This window comes from Elephantulus edwardii, unplaced genomic scaffold, assembly GCF_000299155.1.
Source record: "Elephantulus edwardii isolate Elephantulus edwardi_28Jun2011 unplaced genomic scaffold, EleEdw1.0 scaffold00171, whole genome shotgun sequence".
Taxonomy (NCBI): domain Eukaryota; kingdom Metazoa; phylum Chordata; class Mammalia; order Macroscelidea; family Macroscelididae; genus Elephantulus; species Elephantulus edwardii.
The window spans coordinates 1,878,844-1,894,263 of NW_006399921.1; the positions used below are offsets into that span (position 1 = coordinate 1,878,844).

General features: G+C 44.2%; 1 protein-coding gene across 1 annotated transcript in view; it reads right to left on the reverse strand.

Moving 5' to 3' along the window:
• The window catches only part of UBASH3B (ubiquitin associated and SH3 domain containing B), a 202,264-nt gene extending 187,456 nt beyond the window's left edge, over nt 1-14,808 (reverse strand). The window contains exon 1 of the mRNA XM_006895606.1: nt 14,338-14,808. Coding sequence (XP_006895668.1) covers nt 14,338-14,498 — 161 coding nt within the window. The 5' untranslated portion in view covers nt 14,499-14,808. The remainder of the gene's footprint in view (nt 1-14,337) is intronic.
• Nucleotides 14,809-15,420: the final 612 nt, after the last annotated feature.

Sequence of the window (15,420 nt, forward strand, 5' to 3'; positions counted from 1 at the left end):
GGAGAAATATGGCATCAGGATTGGAGGTAGACTCATCAACAATCTGCATTATGCAGATGACACTACCCGGCTTTGCTGAAACTGAGGAGGACCTGAAGCACTTGCTGCAAAGGGACTGCAGCCTTCAACATGGATTGAAGCTCAACAAAAAACAAAACAAAACAAAACAAACAAAAAAAAAAACCACACACACACACACACAAAGATTCTCACCACTGGACTAATTGACAGCATCATTATAGATGGTGAAGAGACAGAGATTGTTAACAGCTTCAGTTTGCTTGGCTCTACAATCAAAACTCTTGGTACCAGCAGCCATAAAACTAAAAAGATTAATTGCATTGGGAAAATCTGCTGTCAGAGACCTCTCCAAAGTACTGAAGAGCAGTCAGTCAGTCTGGAGATTAAGGTGTGACTCATACAGGCCATAGTTTTTGCAATTACTTGCTGTGCATCAGAAAGGTAGACAATGACTAGGGATGGTAGAAGGAGAATTGATGCCTTTGAGCTGTGGTGCTGGTGAAGAGTACTGAATATACCACAGGCTGCTAGAAGAACAAACAACTTCCCCCTAGAGAGGACTGCTCCTTGGAGGCAAGGATTCTGAAGCTTCGTATGACATACTTTGGACATGCTGCAAGGCAGAAACAGTCCTTGGAGAGGGACTTCCTGCTTGGGAGGGTGGAGGGACAGCACAGGAGAGGAAGATTCTTGATGAGGTGGATTGATTCAGTGACTGGGGTAATGGGTCTAGGTGTGTCAGAGACTATAAGATTGGCAAGGGATAGAGCAGGGTTTAGGGCTGTTGTGCATAGAGTCACTATGAGTCGCAGGCAACTCGATGGCATATAACAACAACAACATACATAATAACCACATTTTGTTTATTCATCCATCCATCTGTTAATAGATCTTTAGGTTTTTCCATCTCTGGGCTATTCTGAATAGAGGTACGATGAATGCTGATGAACTTATATCTGTTGGTTTTCCTGAAGTCCTGTTAATCCTCCAGCTGGATGAATACAACTACCTGTCAACTGGCTTCCACACTGCTCCACTTCATTCTTCACATGGACAGTTTGGTTGTACTGTTTCTGTACTTTGAAACCTTATTTCCTATAACCTCTGTGAAATAAAGAAGCCTTAGTGGGCTAGCAGTAAAGAGCCTCACTGCCAACCCAAAGGCATAAGATGGGCCTTAACCTCTTTACTCTCATCTCCTACTCTTCCTTCTCCTCTCTGCTTCCTACTTCTCCAAATCCTTGTAGTTGTATGTCTTATGCTCTCAATTTCATGTCATTCCCTCTTCTAGAACTTAAAAACCCATCCAAAACAACAACAATTCTATCTATAAATCTAAAGGCGCTCTGGTGGCCTAGGGGCACGAAGTTGCACTGAAATCCCACGGCTACCAGCTGCTCTGCAGGAGAAGGATGGGCAGTCTCCTCCCATTCAATTAAATGCCTCTGAAAACCTACTGGAGGGTCAGCTATGGGTCAGTTCGGATTCTACGGTACACAACAACAACATCGATAAATCTGGTGGTAAGGAATCGTGCTGCCAACACAAATGTGCGTAGTTCGAAGCCACCATCCACTCTAAGGAGAAATTTGGGCAATTGGCTCCCTTAGTTGGTTCTGACTCAAAAGAACACAAAACAAAAACAATGGTAAGAAGTTGCACTGCCAACTCAAAGGCACATGGTTCAAATACACCAGCTGCTCGGTGAGAGAAAGATGGGCAATCAACTCCCCTGCAATTTACTGCTTCTGAAAACCTACTGGAGGGTCAGCTACATAGTCAATTTCAACTCCATGGAACACAGCAATAACATATTATTGAAGGTCTGGCTTGTCAACTCCTTTGCTTTCCCAAACCCTTTTACTTTACATTAGTTATTGCTTTTTTTAATCAAAGACCTTTCATATTTATGAATACTGTCTTTCTGTCATAAGAAAAACATTTCTAAAAGCTTGGGTGTGTTGTAGGCACTCAGTAAATGCTTCATGGAAAAATGAAAAAAGTAACATAAAACCCAACATCAGACCTAGCTAATGGTCAGCTATTCTTTCGATACTAAATAATTTGCTTTTTTTTATAAACTTGCTGGTAGTATAGCCCCTCAGGTGCTCATTTACTCGGAGTAGAGCAGGAAAGTGGTAAGATAGACGGGAGGATAATGAGCACATGGTTCAGAAAAGTCAAGTTAAAATGAAAATTTCCCTGGATCTGTTTTACTTGAGGTGTAATACTGACCAAATCTCTTGAACTGCCTACCTTTCAAAATGAAGATTATTACTCCCATTTGATTGCACTTTAAATTGAATTCAGCTATATCTGGTTATACTATCCTCTACGTCCCCTCACACAAATATCCTGTGCATAGCACTTATCATAATTTATTGTCATTTTATATCTTCTACACTATACTATGATAGATGGAGAAGAGATTGAGGTTGTTAACAATTTTCTGCTTTTTCGGCTCCACAATCAACACTCTTGGAAATCAAGAGACAAATTGCATTAGGGAAATCTGCTGTCAGGGCCCTCTCAAAAGTGTTAAAGAGCAACAATGTCAGTCAAGAGACTAAGGTGTTCCTGATTCAAGCCATGGTTTACTTGAAAGCTGGACAATGACTAAGGAAACAGAAGAAGAATTGATGCTGTTGAGTTGTGGTTCTAGAGAAGAGTATTGAACATACATACCATGGATCACCAAAAGAATAAACAGGTCTGTCCTGGAGACAGATAAACCAGGCTGCTTCTTAGAGACAAGGATTTTGAATCTCTGTCTCATATACGTTGGTCATTTGGCCAGGAGGGACGAGTCCTTGTAGAAAATCATCCTGCTAGGAAGGGTAGAAGGACAGCATAGGAGGGAAAGATCCCCAGATGAGACAGACTGACACAGTGACTGGGGTAATGGAGATATGTCAGAGACAGTGAGACTGGCTCAGGATAGAGCAGGGTTCAGAGGTATTGTACATAGGGTCACTATGATTCACAGGAGACTCAATGGCACATTATAACACTATACTAGAAAGACATTTCCTTGAAGGCAGACAATATATCTAATTATCTTTGTACTCAAGCTCTATCAGCATTTAATAATTAGTTGCTTGGGAGGGACTGAAGGGCATTATGCTAAGTGAACTAACTCAGTTCCATAAGGACAGCATAGAACATTATTGCAGAAATAGGAAGATAACTAGTAAAATGTGTATGAGGATTCAAAGGAGGGAGGGTAGGAGCAGAGGGATGTGGATGTGTGGGTGGAGGAGTATCATAGGGTAACACAATGTGATGGGTAGAGAGAGGGGTGGGTAAAGGAAATGGGAAAGATCCAGTGTGAAAAACAATGTGTACAAACTTTGTAAGTAAACCAGTATAAAACAAAAAAATTTTTTTAAAAAAAGAATTAGTTGCTGTGGAGTAGATTTCAACTACTCCGAGTTTGTAACCCCATACATGATAGAGCACGGCCGTGCTCCGCTGGGTTTTCAATGGCCGTACCTTTGGAAATAGATTATCTGGCCTTTTTTCTAAAGTGCTGCTGAGTAGATTTGAGCCATCAACCTTCTGGTTAGCAGCTGAGTATTTAACAATTTACACCATCCAGGAACTTCATCATTTATAATCCAACGAAAAGTCCACTGCCATCAAGTAGACTTCAAGCCTAGATGGTAATAAAACTCAAAAAGTTCATAAATACTTGGGCAAGTGTCTACATCATAAGAATTTTAAAATGTCATTACACCGGAAGCAAAGACAAATGTCATGCAGCTTTATCTTGTCTTGTGCTTGAAAGATTTCTACCACCAAGACAGGAATAGATCCAAAGAGTAAAGATAATTATGAATGAGAGTGGCTGAAAATTTGGGGCATTCTGCATTTTTTTTGCACATAAAATGAGGTTTATTCCTTCTGTTTTGATGCTCTACAGAGTAAGATTTAACAAGAAAAGAGGAGAAGAGAGAGAAGAAGATGAAAGATTGAGCTGAGGAGAGGGAAAGGAAGGGAATGTATTTTGTTTGAACTAGCTCTCCAAGATGGGTCGGATCTGATTAGTTAAAAGGAGAAGAAAAGATGAGGGGAGCAGGGGCAGTGCAAGGAGAGGCTGATCAGGAAATGAGCTTGAAGATGCTGCAGGCCCAGGGCCCCACACAGTATGCCTCTGTGTGTTTAGACAGATTGTCCACAAAAGCAGCCATTGAAGGCGGATGTCTTTCTTCCTCTCTCAGCACTTCCTCACCCAGGATAAAAGAATAAACATTTAGAGAATGAATGCTCTCAGTAAACATTTTTGAATGAGGCTGAACACGGAAGTTGGAGTCTAAACAAGCCTGTTACCTGACACTCAGGGAAGCTTTACCCAACAAAAGCGGAAAGTTGTGTGAGTCTTTGGGTGGCCTCTGGACGTCTGTACTATCTGTGTTTCACTGGCACTTTCTGAGCTATTGAGAGCTGTGACACAGGCGTTTATTTCTGCTTCTCACTCTGAGTGGCGGCAGCCCAGGCCCTGGTGGAGTTCATTGCCACAGCTGTTTATATACAAGAATGTTTACCCTTCTACAGGGGCGGCAGAAACAAAGGCAAGTGTTACCAAGACAGCTAGTGGTTCCACCAAAGGGAAGATGCCCTTTCATTAAAAAGATATCCCTGAGCAATTGATTTTCTCCAGATGCTGGACATAAGGTGCACACCTCTCCTCTTTTCATTTCAACAGCACTTTGCTTGGGTGAAGCAGGGAGGCATATTATGTACCAATTGGAAAATTATACTCATTCATTCTAGTTAAATGACTCCCCACCGTTGTAATTGCCTCGTAGCTTTCGTTGCATTTATTTCCACTCTAGAATATCAACAGTCCTGATGTGTTTGCTTTAAATGGAGAAGAGAAGAATGTGAAAATAAAATACTAGGAACCAAATAAAACATAAACAAAAAAAGCTAAGAACTCTAGAACAGAAGAACATGTGGGAGGCAGTGAAAACACCCATGTATAGTCCAAGCCCACTTGTCCCCATCACCAAAAATGCCAAGGTGGTTGACTCCTTCAACCCCTTTAATAGCTTAGAACACTGAGGCCAAGGATTTGCATGGAGTATAAACAGTGAGAAGAGAATAAAAGCTCAAAGCCAGCATCTGCAAAGAAGTTAAATCTAGTTTGCTCTCATTGTTGAGTGACTCCCAGGCTCCCTACAGGCCATGTGCAGAGTCTAGAGCTTCTTACAAAGTTGCATCATTATTGATGCAGGCCTGGGAAAGACAAGCCTCATGCTCAGGGGATCATGGGGGACATCCTGCAGACAGGAGGAAGAAGGGACTGGCTCAGGAGAGGCAAATGGTAAAATAGGAAACTGGTCTTTCAAAGGCTACATACTATTCAATAGGATGCTGTGTGCACAGTAAGAGCTCACTCCAGATGTGCATCTGTGACTGCATCCTGCTTGGCCATCACAGTGCAGGAGGATCCATTCTTGAGTCTATTTTTTCCTGCATCTCTCTAGGGCTTGGGTCTGAATCCATTTAAGATGAATCAGAAGACAGCATGTGACAAGCATCCCTTCAAATGTCAAACTCTAGTGATTTATTGTCAGCAGCTTCCCTCGGTGGTGCTGGCTTTGTCCCCATCTTGCCTGTGCACAGGCCCAAATACACAGGTACACAGGGACGGAACACGGTCCCACCCTTGCTTCTGCATGCCCACAGTTCAGTGAGGTCTGGGGAAGTGGGAAAGTAAAAGGAAGTCTCTCATTGGGCCTTTCCTGCACAATTAAGATGTAGGCAAAGAGACTCCTGTGTGACAGGAATGCCCAACACTAATTATGACGCTGGCCAGATTTTAGCAAGGTATTCTACACCGAGGAGGAGTGGCCTACAGGAAAGGCCTGGAGATTTACTTCCAAAAAACCCAGTCAATGAAAACCCAGTGGATCACCATGAATATATCCAATTTACACTTGGTCATGGGGATGGCACGGAACTGGGCAGCATTACTTCCACATTTCATTCTGTTGTGTGCTCTGTCATCACGAGTCGGCACTAACTTGATGGCTGCTAACCAAAACAGCTCTAACTTCTAACCGTGTCTGTGCTGAGCACTCTCCCCGTCAGCATTTAACAAATAAGAGTCTTCAAATAGTGAAAAGGGTTCATGTGTTCACATGCTAAACAAGAGGCTAGAGTCTTTAGCCCGTCCATAAGTTAGACAACGATTAAGGATGATAAAGAAGAGTCAATGGCTTTGGGATGTGCAGTTGGAGAACTATGCCATGGACTGCCAGGAGAACAAACAAATATTTGGGAAAGTGCAACCAGGGTGCTCCCTGGAGGCAAGGTTGGTGAAGTTTCATATCACATACTTTGGACATGCTGTTAGGAGGAGCCCGTCCTTGAAACAGCACATCATGTTTGGAAAGGTGGAAAGTCAGTGATAGAGAGGAAGAACTTCAACAGCAATACAGATTAACACAGTGACTATAACAATGGGATCAAGTACATAAATGGTGGTGAGGATGGAACAGGATAGGATTGGAGCAGGATAGGGTTCATAAGATTGCTATGTGGCATACTTGACTCAATAGCACCTAACAACAACATAGTACCTTAGAAGGAAGGCCTGGCAACCCACTTCCAAAAATCTCTCTCTCACTGTCTTGAGTTGGAACTCTTAGCTGACCCTCTAGTGGGTTTTCAAGGGCTCTAAATCATCAGGGAGGAGACTGCTCATCTTTTTTTCCTTATAGCAGCTGGTAGATTCAAACCGCTTGCCTTTGGATTGGCAGCACAACTCTTTATCCATTGGGACATCAGAATTCTTTTCCAAAAAGTCATTGAAAACGACCACAGTTCTGTCCTAATATACATGGGACTAGCTGAATCAGAATCAACTTGATAGCAGTTAGTACTGGTAACAGAGAGAAAAGCTGAGATTAGTGTGTTTAGCACCTTGCTCCGGTCATGAACCTGTAAGTGGCAGATATAAGTTTTAAACACAAACTATCCAAATACATTGCCAAGGTTGAGACTTCTCTGCTTAATGACAGGATGAGGAGTAGAGGGACATCGGTCCCCTAGAAAATGAAGCCTTGTGCTGGGATGGTGGTGGTGCTGACAGCAGGCAGTGTCTCCACCCAGCTTCATTTGGAACAAAGCTGCAGGACACATATGATTTCCTAGATCTGCTGCTTCTTTGCAAAGCAAAGCTTTTAGCTCGGAGAATTATTATCAAGCCTGTGAAAGGCAACTGGACTATGAGGTAGGGGATGGGGTGGTGACAAAAGCCAGAAACAGAGCCACCATGTAAAGATGTTCATAATCTGAACATCTTAGGTAAAGTCTTTCTTTATTAGCACAGTAGTTCCTCATAAAAATCCCAATGTCTATAAATTGGTAGTGATTATGAAGGTTTATCCACATTGTCATCTTTAAGGTACTCTGAACATCTAAGGCTATTAGGAGAAGTTAAGGAATAGCAGGGACTTTTCAAAGAAGCTGTAGACAGAGATTTTAATGATAGTGTGGTGGTGGGATGTGCCATCGAGAAGGAACTGACTCATAGCTGACCCTTCAGCATGTTTTCATACGAAATCACATGGAAGGAGATTGCTCATCTTTCTACCCAAGAAAGTGGAGTCTAACTGCTTGCCTTTGGGTTGGCAGCACAACTTCTTATCCACCAGGCCATCAGAACTCCCTATAAGGATAGTACCATATCGATATTAAAATATATTACATTCTACCCAGAGATTAAAAGGGACAACGTATTGCTACGTGACATCATGGAATTTTTTTAAAAATCATGGAATATTTTTAAAAACTAACTGAATGAAAGAAATCAGTCACAAGAATATATACTGTATGATTCATTTCTTTGCAATTCTAGAAATCACAAACTAAGCTAAAGTGACAGAAAGCAGACTGGTGGTTCCTGAGGCTAGTGGCTACACAAGGCATAAAAAAGCTTTAGAGGTGACAGAAGCATGCTGCGTCTTGGATGGTAAGTACATGCACGTAGTGTTCATCTGTCACAACTCATCAATCTTTAGATGGATTTAGTTTACATAATTTATACCTCCATAAAGTTAAAAAGGAAGCATGGCAAAGTCTTTTCCTTTGTCTCTGCATGAACTGGAAAGTTCACTGACCTTGTTTTAGGTTTCATCTCTAGTGGTTCCACCTGTATAGTGTGACCAGTCATGAACACGGACAAGTCCATGGACTTGTTTGAGTCTCAAGTCTTCTTGTAATTGCCCTGAGTCTTGTGTCATTTGTGAAAGTTCACAAGTTCACAGTGGTGGCTCAGCAGAAGAATTCTCACCCTCTATGCAGAAGACTCAAGTTCAATTTCCAGTCAATCAATGAACCTCACACACAACTACCCCTCAACTATCAGTTTACATGTTGCTACAATGCAGGTTTCAGGGGAGCTTCCAGAACAAGACAGAATGTGAGGTCGGAGGCAGACCTGAAATCTATTCCTAAACTATCAGCCAATGACCCCACTGTGCATGGAGTAACACTGAATTCAGAGTTGCCATAAGTCTGGGGCTGGCTGACTCCATGGCAGCTAATCACAACAATAACTTAAAAGAATAGCTGTCAATCATGAAGGATATTTTGTAAGCAGCAGAACAGCTCACACACAACAGAATGTTGGTGGGTATGTGGCCATGGCAGGTAGAGGAGAGACTTCTTTGCCCTGCCCACCTCTGGTATCCCTTTAGCTCCAAGTGGGCCCGAGTTTGTCTTCTCTTTCTATCCAACGTCCCTGGGAAAGTGACTTCAGCCTTCACCTGAGATGCGGCAACATTTCAGACCAAGTGCTTTCAGGTAATCCAATGTCAACCAAGAGGCAATCAGGAGAAAATCAAGAAACTCAACACTTTAACCCATAAGCTCTGTGAGATGCTGCTCAAATCTGCAGTCAGCTTTGAGTTGCTCATCTCTGAGCAGTGAGGCATAGCTAACACAGCATACTGCCCAAAGCAAATCGAAAGAAAGGGTTTATGGCATTTCTTCTTTCCTAGCTTTAATTAGGCATGTTCAGATTTTCTCCATAGGAGAAAAAAGGACAATATGATAACAGCATGAACATTCTTTTCAGGTATCTTAACCACCATTTCACCTCCTCCCTGGAAGACACTGACAAAAGACATTGAACAGAACACAGTCATGTGTCATTTGATGTCCATGATCTGTTCTGCGATCTGGACATTGTGTGAACACTATATTGTAGTCTGGCCCTGCTTTTGCTTTAAGTATCCTGAACAAGCTTTGCGTCTTAGCAGTGACCAACAAGCTGAAGAGGCGCTTTTGTATTTGGTCCTCAGCCTATGTCACTAGCAATTTCTCCTTCTTGATATCTGATACACGTTCCTCTTACATTTTAATTAGCCTTGTAGCTTTAAGTGGAGCCTGTCCTTCAACAGCTGAGATAATTTTTTCATTGTTTTTGAGGATCACTGTGCTACCATAAGGTGCCAAAATGGTGAGTAGTAGCAGTAACTGATTCTCTATCTTGTTGTTACTATTATGTACTTATATATATATATTGTTAATATATAATTGCTAATATAATCACAACATATTGATATGTTACCGTCAGAACCAACCCACAGTTGACACTCCATTGGGTTTTCAGAGGCAGCAAATCACAGGGGAGGAGATTGCCCAGCTTTTTCTCCATGGATCAGCTGATGGATTCAAACCCTGTGCCTTTCGGTTAGCAGTGCAGCATCTTACCACTAAGCTACCAGCAATAATCTCTTGTTTCACTTCCAAATCGATTCTTCTCCTTCACCTCTTTCTGCTGCTACCACTAGCATTGGTTTTACTGTATTTGGCAGCTGCACTGTACCTCATGGTAATATTTTCCAAAGAAAATGAAACAGAGCTAGAACGCTACAACACTCAAGAAGACAGGCAATACACAAGATTGGATGTGGCTGCCTACAGATTGAAGCATACACTATTATACCATAACATTTTTTTTAGATAGAAAGTATAGTACAGTACATACTTAAGCCAGTAACATAGGTGTGTATTATGACTATCAAGACCTATTATTATGGATTGTATGTGCAATGTGTCATTATATACCAGGCAGCAAAATAGCTCTTATATGAGAGACACGTGCTATGTGTGGGAAGCTGTTTTGTTCACTACCTCTAACTTGCCAACTGGGATCTCTAGACTCTGGTATACCTGATGGGACAATAGGTGTCTATGTGGCCAGGTATGGATGGACATGAGTAACTTTCAGTGTTGGTCAGAAGATGGATTAGACGTTAAAGTTCCTGATCCTTGCCACTGTGTTCTTTCGCCAGGTTATTCTCTCTCAATTATTAGTAAACATCCAAAACCCATTGGCTGTATAAAAAGAAAGTTCTAGCCACAGGCAGCCTAAAAAAAAAAATCAGGGTATTATCAATAAGGACTTCTTAATTCAGTTGTCCAATGGTTTGCTCAAAGTCCTATAAAAAAGTCCAAGCTACGGAAGCACTGAGAGCCTCTTTCCTTGCAAAACCACAAAGGTCACTCACTGAGGGGATAGAAGTGTTCCGAAATCAAACAGGGTTGACCAAGGCAACAGTCTTCCCAGAGCTCTTGGCTTGGCTTCCAGTCATGTCATACACCAAGACTCTCCCAGCCCCAGAGATTTTCTTCTTCAAGCATGACATTTATGCCTTCCTGTCCCAGGAGACCATCACCCCTCTCTCCTACTTTAACTTCCATCGTGCTCCTCCATTCAGTCTCAAGGGTCACTAAAAAAGCTAAGTCTCATAAACTAAACCTACTGTTGAGTATGTCAAGAAGCACATGGCATCAGGATGGGAGGATGACTCTTCAACAACCTGTGTTATGCATATGACACAACCTTGCTTGTAGAAAGTGTAAAAAACTTGAAGCACTTATAGCAGGAGATCAAAGACTAGATAGAGCCTTCAATATGAAATACATTTCAACATCAAGAAAGTAAAGATCCTCACCACTGGGCCAACAGATAACATCATGATAGATGAAGAAAAGATTGAAATTGTCAATGTAACTTACAAAATTACAAATAAATTCTGTTTGCTTGAGTCCATAATTGATATACATGATTTTCTAAAAAAAAAAAAAATTAAAAGATGGATTTCATTGGGAAAAAATCTGCTGTCAAGGACTTCTTCAGAGTGTTGAAGAGCAAGAATAATAATTTAAAGACTAAGGAACACTAGATCCAAGAAATGGTATCTTCTATTGCTTCACATGCATCTGAAATGTGGACAATGAATATGGAAGATCAAAGAATCAATCAGTGTTTTTGAGCTGTGGTGTTAATGAATAATACTGAATATCCCATGGAATACCAAAAGACCAAACTTGTCTTGGAGGAAATGCAAGGTATTTCTAGTGGTAAAGAATTGTTCTGCCAACGCAAAGCACCTAGTTCAACTCCACCAGCTGCTCTGTGGGAGAAAGATGGGCAATCTCCTCAAATGTGATAAAGTGCCCCTGTAAACCTGCTGGAGGGTCAGCTATGAGTCAGTTCCAACTCCATAGTACATAATAACCACATAACAATGGAGAGTCTTACTCTGACCCTTGAACCTCTGGTGTTAACTTTATGTAGCGAAAAGTTCTTACAATAAAGGTCTTGAGATGAGATTACCTGGGTTGTCTGAGCAGCCCTAACTGCAATCACCTGTGCCTTTGTTAAGAGTGAGGAAGGATTTTTTGACACAGATAAAAGAGAAAGCAATAACACCATGGAGACAGAAACTGGAGAGGTCCCATCAAGGAATAGCAGCAGCCATCAAAAGCTAGAAGCAATGAACAGCTTGACCCCTACAGCCTCTGAAGGGAGCACAACTCTGCTAACACCTTCATTTTGACCTCAAAATATTATTTTGAACTTTGTAATCCTAAAATGCTAAGAGAATAAATTTCTTACTTTTTTCTAAGCCACCTAGTTTGTCTCACACTTAGGACATGCTTTCAGAAGGGAACAATCCCTGGAGAAGGACATCTTTACTTGGCAAAGTAGGCCAGAAAAAGAGAGGAAAAATTCTCAACGAGACAGATTACCATCGTTGCTAAAACTCAAATATAGTAAAAATTGTGAGGACCAGGCAGTGTTTTATTCTATTATACGCAGGGTTATTATAAGTTAGAACCTATTCAACAACATATAACAACAATTTTTGGCAACTTGTTTTATCAGCCACAGGAAACGAATGCAGTAGCTAGTTCTTAAACTGTCCACTATATGCTAGGCAATGTGCTAAGCATTTTATGAGCATCTCATGTTACAACCTGACTCTAGGACCTGGGTATATACATACACACTGCCAGAGTTTGAATCCAAGTTTCTCTGCTTATTGTTGTGACCTTCAGCAAATTAAGCAATCTTTATAAGTCTGATTGTCCCCAATCAAAAATGGGCATATGGTGCCTTCCTTATTAGGTTGCTGGGAGGATAAAATGGATAATGCAGGTAAAGTGCCCAGAACACTCTGTGTGTGCGCGCGCGCGCGCGCGTGTGTGTGTGTGTGTGTGTGTGTGTGTGTGTGTGTGTATTTTAAGAAGTGAAACCATCATTGCTGTCAAGCCAGAAGATGACCTTCCAGCAAGTTTCCATCCAGCAAGTTTCCAAGGCTGTGAATCTCATGAGAGGAGATTGCTCGTCTTTCTCCAGAGTTGCTGCTGGTGGATTCAAACAGTCAGAAGTGTGGCCTTTGAGTTAGCAATACAGCTCTCCATGGATTAATAAATGCTGGCTGCTATGGAATCTCTGAGTTAGCAAAAATAGACCATCATACCAATCTGCCAGGGCACTTATAAGGCCTCCAGAACCCAATGCAGGAAGAAAGAGGTCCCCTTCCAGCCAGTTTGAATAGCATTTGCAATACAACATTCTGAGGAGTTCAGTCATCTTCCCTTAATTGAGCAATTTAGGTCCTTAATGCTGGCCTCATTTCGGAAAAGGCAGATTGCCTGGGACTCCACGAATTCTGCAGTTTTCCAGCAGACTTGTCCACTGCCAGCTCCAGTGCTTCAGGAAAGCCATCCACATCAGACCATAAACTTGGAAGACCTCTTTTGCAGAATGCTCAGCGGACACACCCTCTGCAGGGCCTACTACATCTTCCCCGATCTGTGGCATCTGGACTGGAGCTTGGAAGTCAGTGGAAGGCAGAAAAATCCACATCTTGGAGCCTTCCAAGGCCACTCCAACCTGTTTCAGCAGGCTGGGTGGAGTGTCAGATCATAGGGGTCGGTTGTGACTAAGAAGTTGCAGCCAAGTTAGAAGAGAATAAATAAGGGAAAGGAAATCCAGCATTATCACTTGGGAAAGGAAAGGGGGGGGGGTGATAAAAGAATTTTCATTAACTTAGGTCACCCTAATAAGTGGGCTTATGACAATATGTAATATGTATGTAATTGAAAAAGGCAGAGTCTCAGATTGCAGACCTAAGAAACACAGGCCATCTGCACAAGGTTTAGAGACCTGGGGAAGAACCACTGGGCTTGGGGCCTTAGCTTGCTCCTGGACAGGCTTTCAGCCCACATATTGAAGTTGACCACAGCTTGAAGTTAACCAGTGTAAGACTCCGGTGCTAGCCGCCAGGCCTCTGCCCAGCATGCAGCAACGCCAGCCACCTGCCCCCATCTCTGCCCTTCCCTATTCACTCTCCAAAGGAAAGAAAGATGAAAGCGAACAATTCCCCCTCCTTACTCTCAGGCACCCACAGATTTCTGCGCTGCCGTCACCACTGACGAGACCCAGGTCTCCTGGAGGAATCGCTTCTCCTTCCATCCTCCCTATCAATGAACACGCAGCAACACCCACGCTCCCGCTCCTCCTACTCCGGAGGGAAAGCGAAAAAGTGAGCGACATCTGGAGCTGGAAGCTCCTGCAGCACGGGCGCCTGTCTCCTGGCCCCACAGTCCCTAGTCCTATCCCAGCCATCCCGGGATCCCCAGCCAGCCCAGCGTTCAGGATGGTAAGGATGCTCAAGTCAGGTGCCGCCTCTCCTAGAGGCTCGGCGGTGGGGACCTCAGGGGACAGCGGAGTCCCGTCCCGAGGGAGTCTGACGCACGGCTGGTACCTGGGTCTCGAACCCAGTGCTCGGCCCCACACTCTTAAACACTAAAGGCACGACGTTTGCCTCTTGACCCCTGGCGACCAGAGGAGCACAATCTCAGGTGGTAGCTGGCGCGACCATCCTGCCCCCAACAGGTCGTGGGCTCGGGGCGCACGCCGCCTGTCTGCAGGAGGGGAGGCGAGCCGGAGCGAAGCCGAGGGGCCGGAGGGAGAGTCGGAGGGTCGGCCCCACCGCCACTTACGCGCGAGCTCTGGGGAAGCCCATGGAGAGGAGCACGTCCAGCGCCGATCCATGCTTGATGGTGCCGGGGCGCTGCTGGCGGTGCCGCCGGGGGGTGACTTTGCTGTACAGTTCCTCTCGCGCGGCCATGCCGAGGGCGCTGGGGGCGCCGTACTGAGCCATGGCTCAGCGGCCAGCCATCGCCGGGAGGCGCCGGGCCGGGGCTTGAGAAGGGAGCAGGGGGAAGGCTCCGGAATCGAGAGCCAGGCAGGAGGCTGGAGGCGGTGGGGCGGCCGCGGCGGCTGCCGGCTTCCCCGATGTCGAGACGCTGCCGCTTCCTGGTGAGGCCACCCAAGCCCGAGCCGCCGCCGCCGGACGGCTTCTGCGGGACTCGCCTGCAGCTCCTCTGGCCCTGAGCCCCGGGCGCCGCTGGCCGTAACCCCTGCTCCTCCGCCCCCTTCCTTCAGCTCGGAGCAGTCCGGGAATTTGCAATGAGTAATTTTTGAATGGATCAAAAAGGAAAAGCAGCCGGGTGGGCTGGCCCTGCTGTGCCTGCGCCGGGGCCCCGCCCCTCTCTTAAAGCGACCGCGCTGCCTAAAACTGCCGGGGCGGGGCAGGAGTATAGTCCGGTTGTCGCTAGAGGAAGATTTGATCCCGTGAAGACTCAGTGTGAATAGGCGTGTAAGAGTCAGCCTTTGCGCCCCAGACCCCTTCTTGTCTTGTGCATCAGCCCATTTGGGTCTCAAAACACCACATCAACCCATTTCAGGTTTCCTGTGGTTAATATGGGGTTAATAATGGAAATGCAAAGGACTGAAGGATGTCATTGTTGTTGTTGAGTACCACTGAGTCAGAACTAACCCATAGCTGACCCTCCAGCGGGTGTTCAGTGACAGTAAATCACACAGGAAGAAATTGCCCATCTTTCTCCCGCAGAGTAGCTGATGGATTTGAACAGTTATCCTTTGGGATTGTAGCGCAGTTTCTTGCCACTTGTTATGTGCCATCGAGTCGCCTGCGACTTTTACCAACTCTGTGTACAACAGCTCTGAAACTTGCCCTATCCTGAGCCAGTCTCATGGACTCTGACACACCTACCTCCATT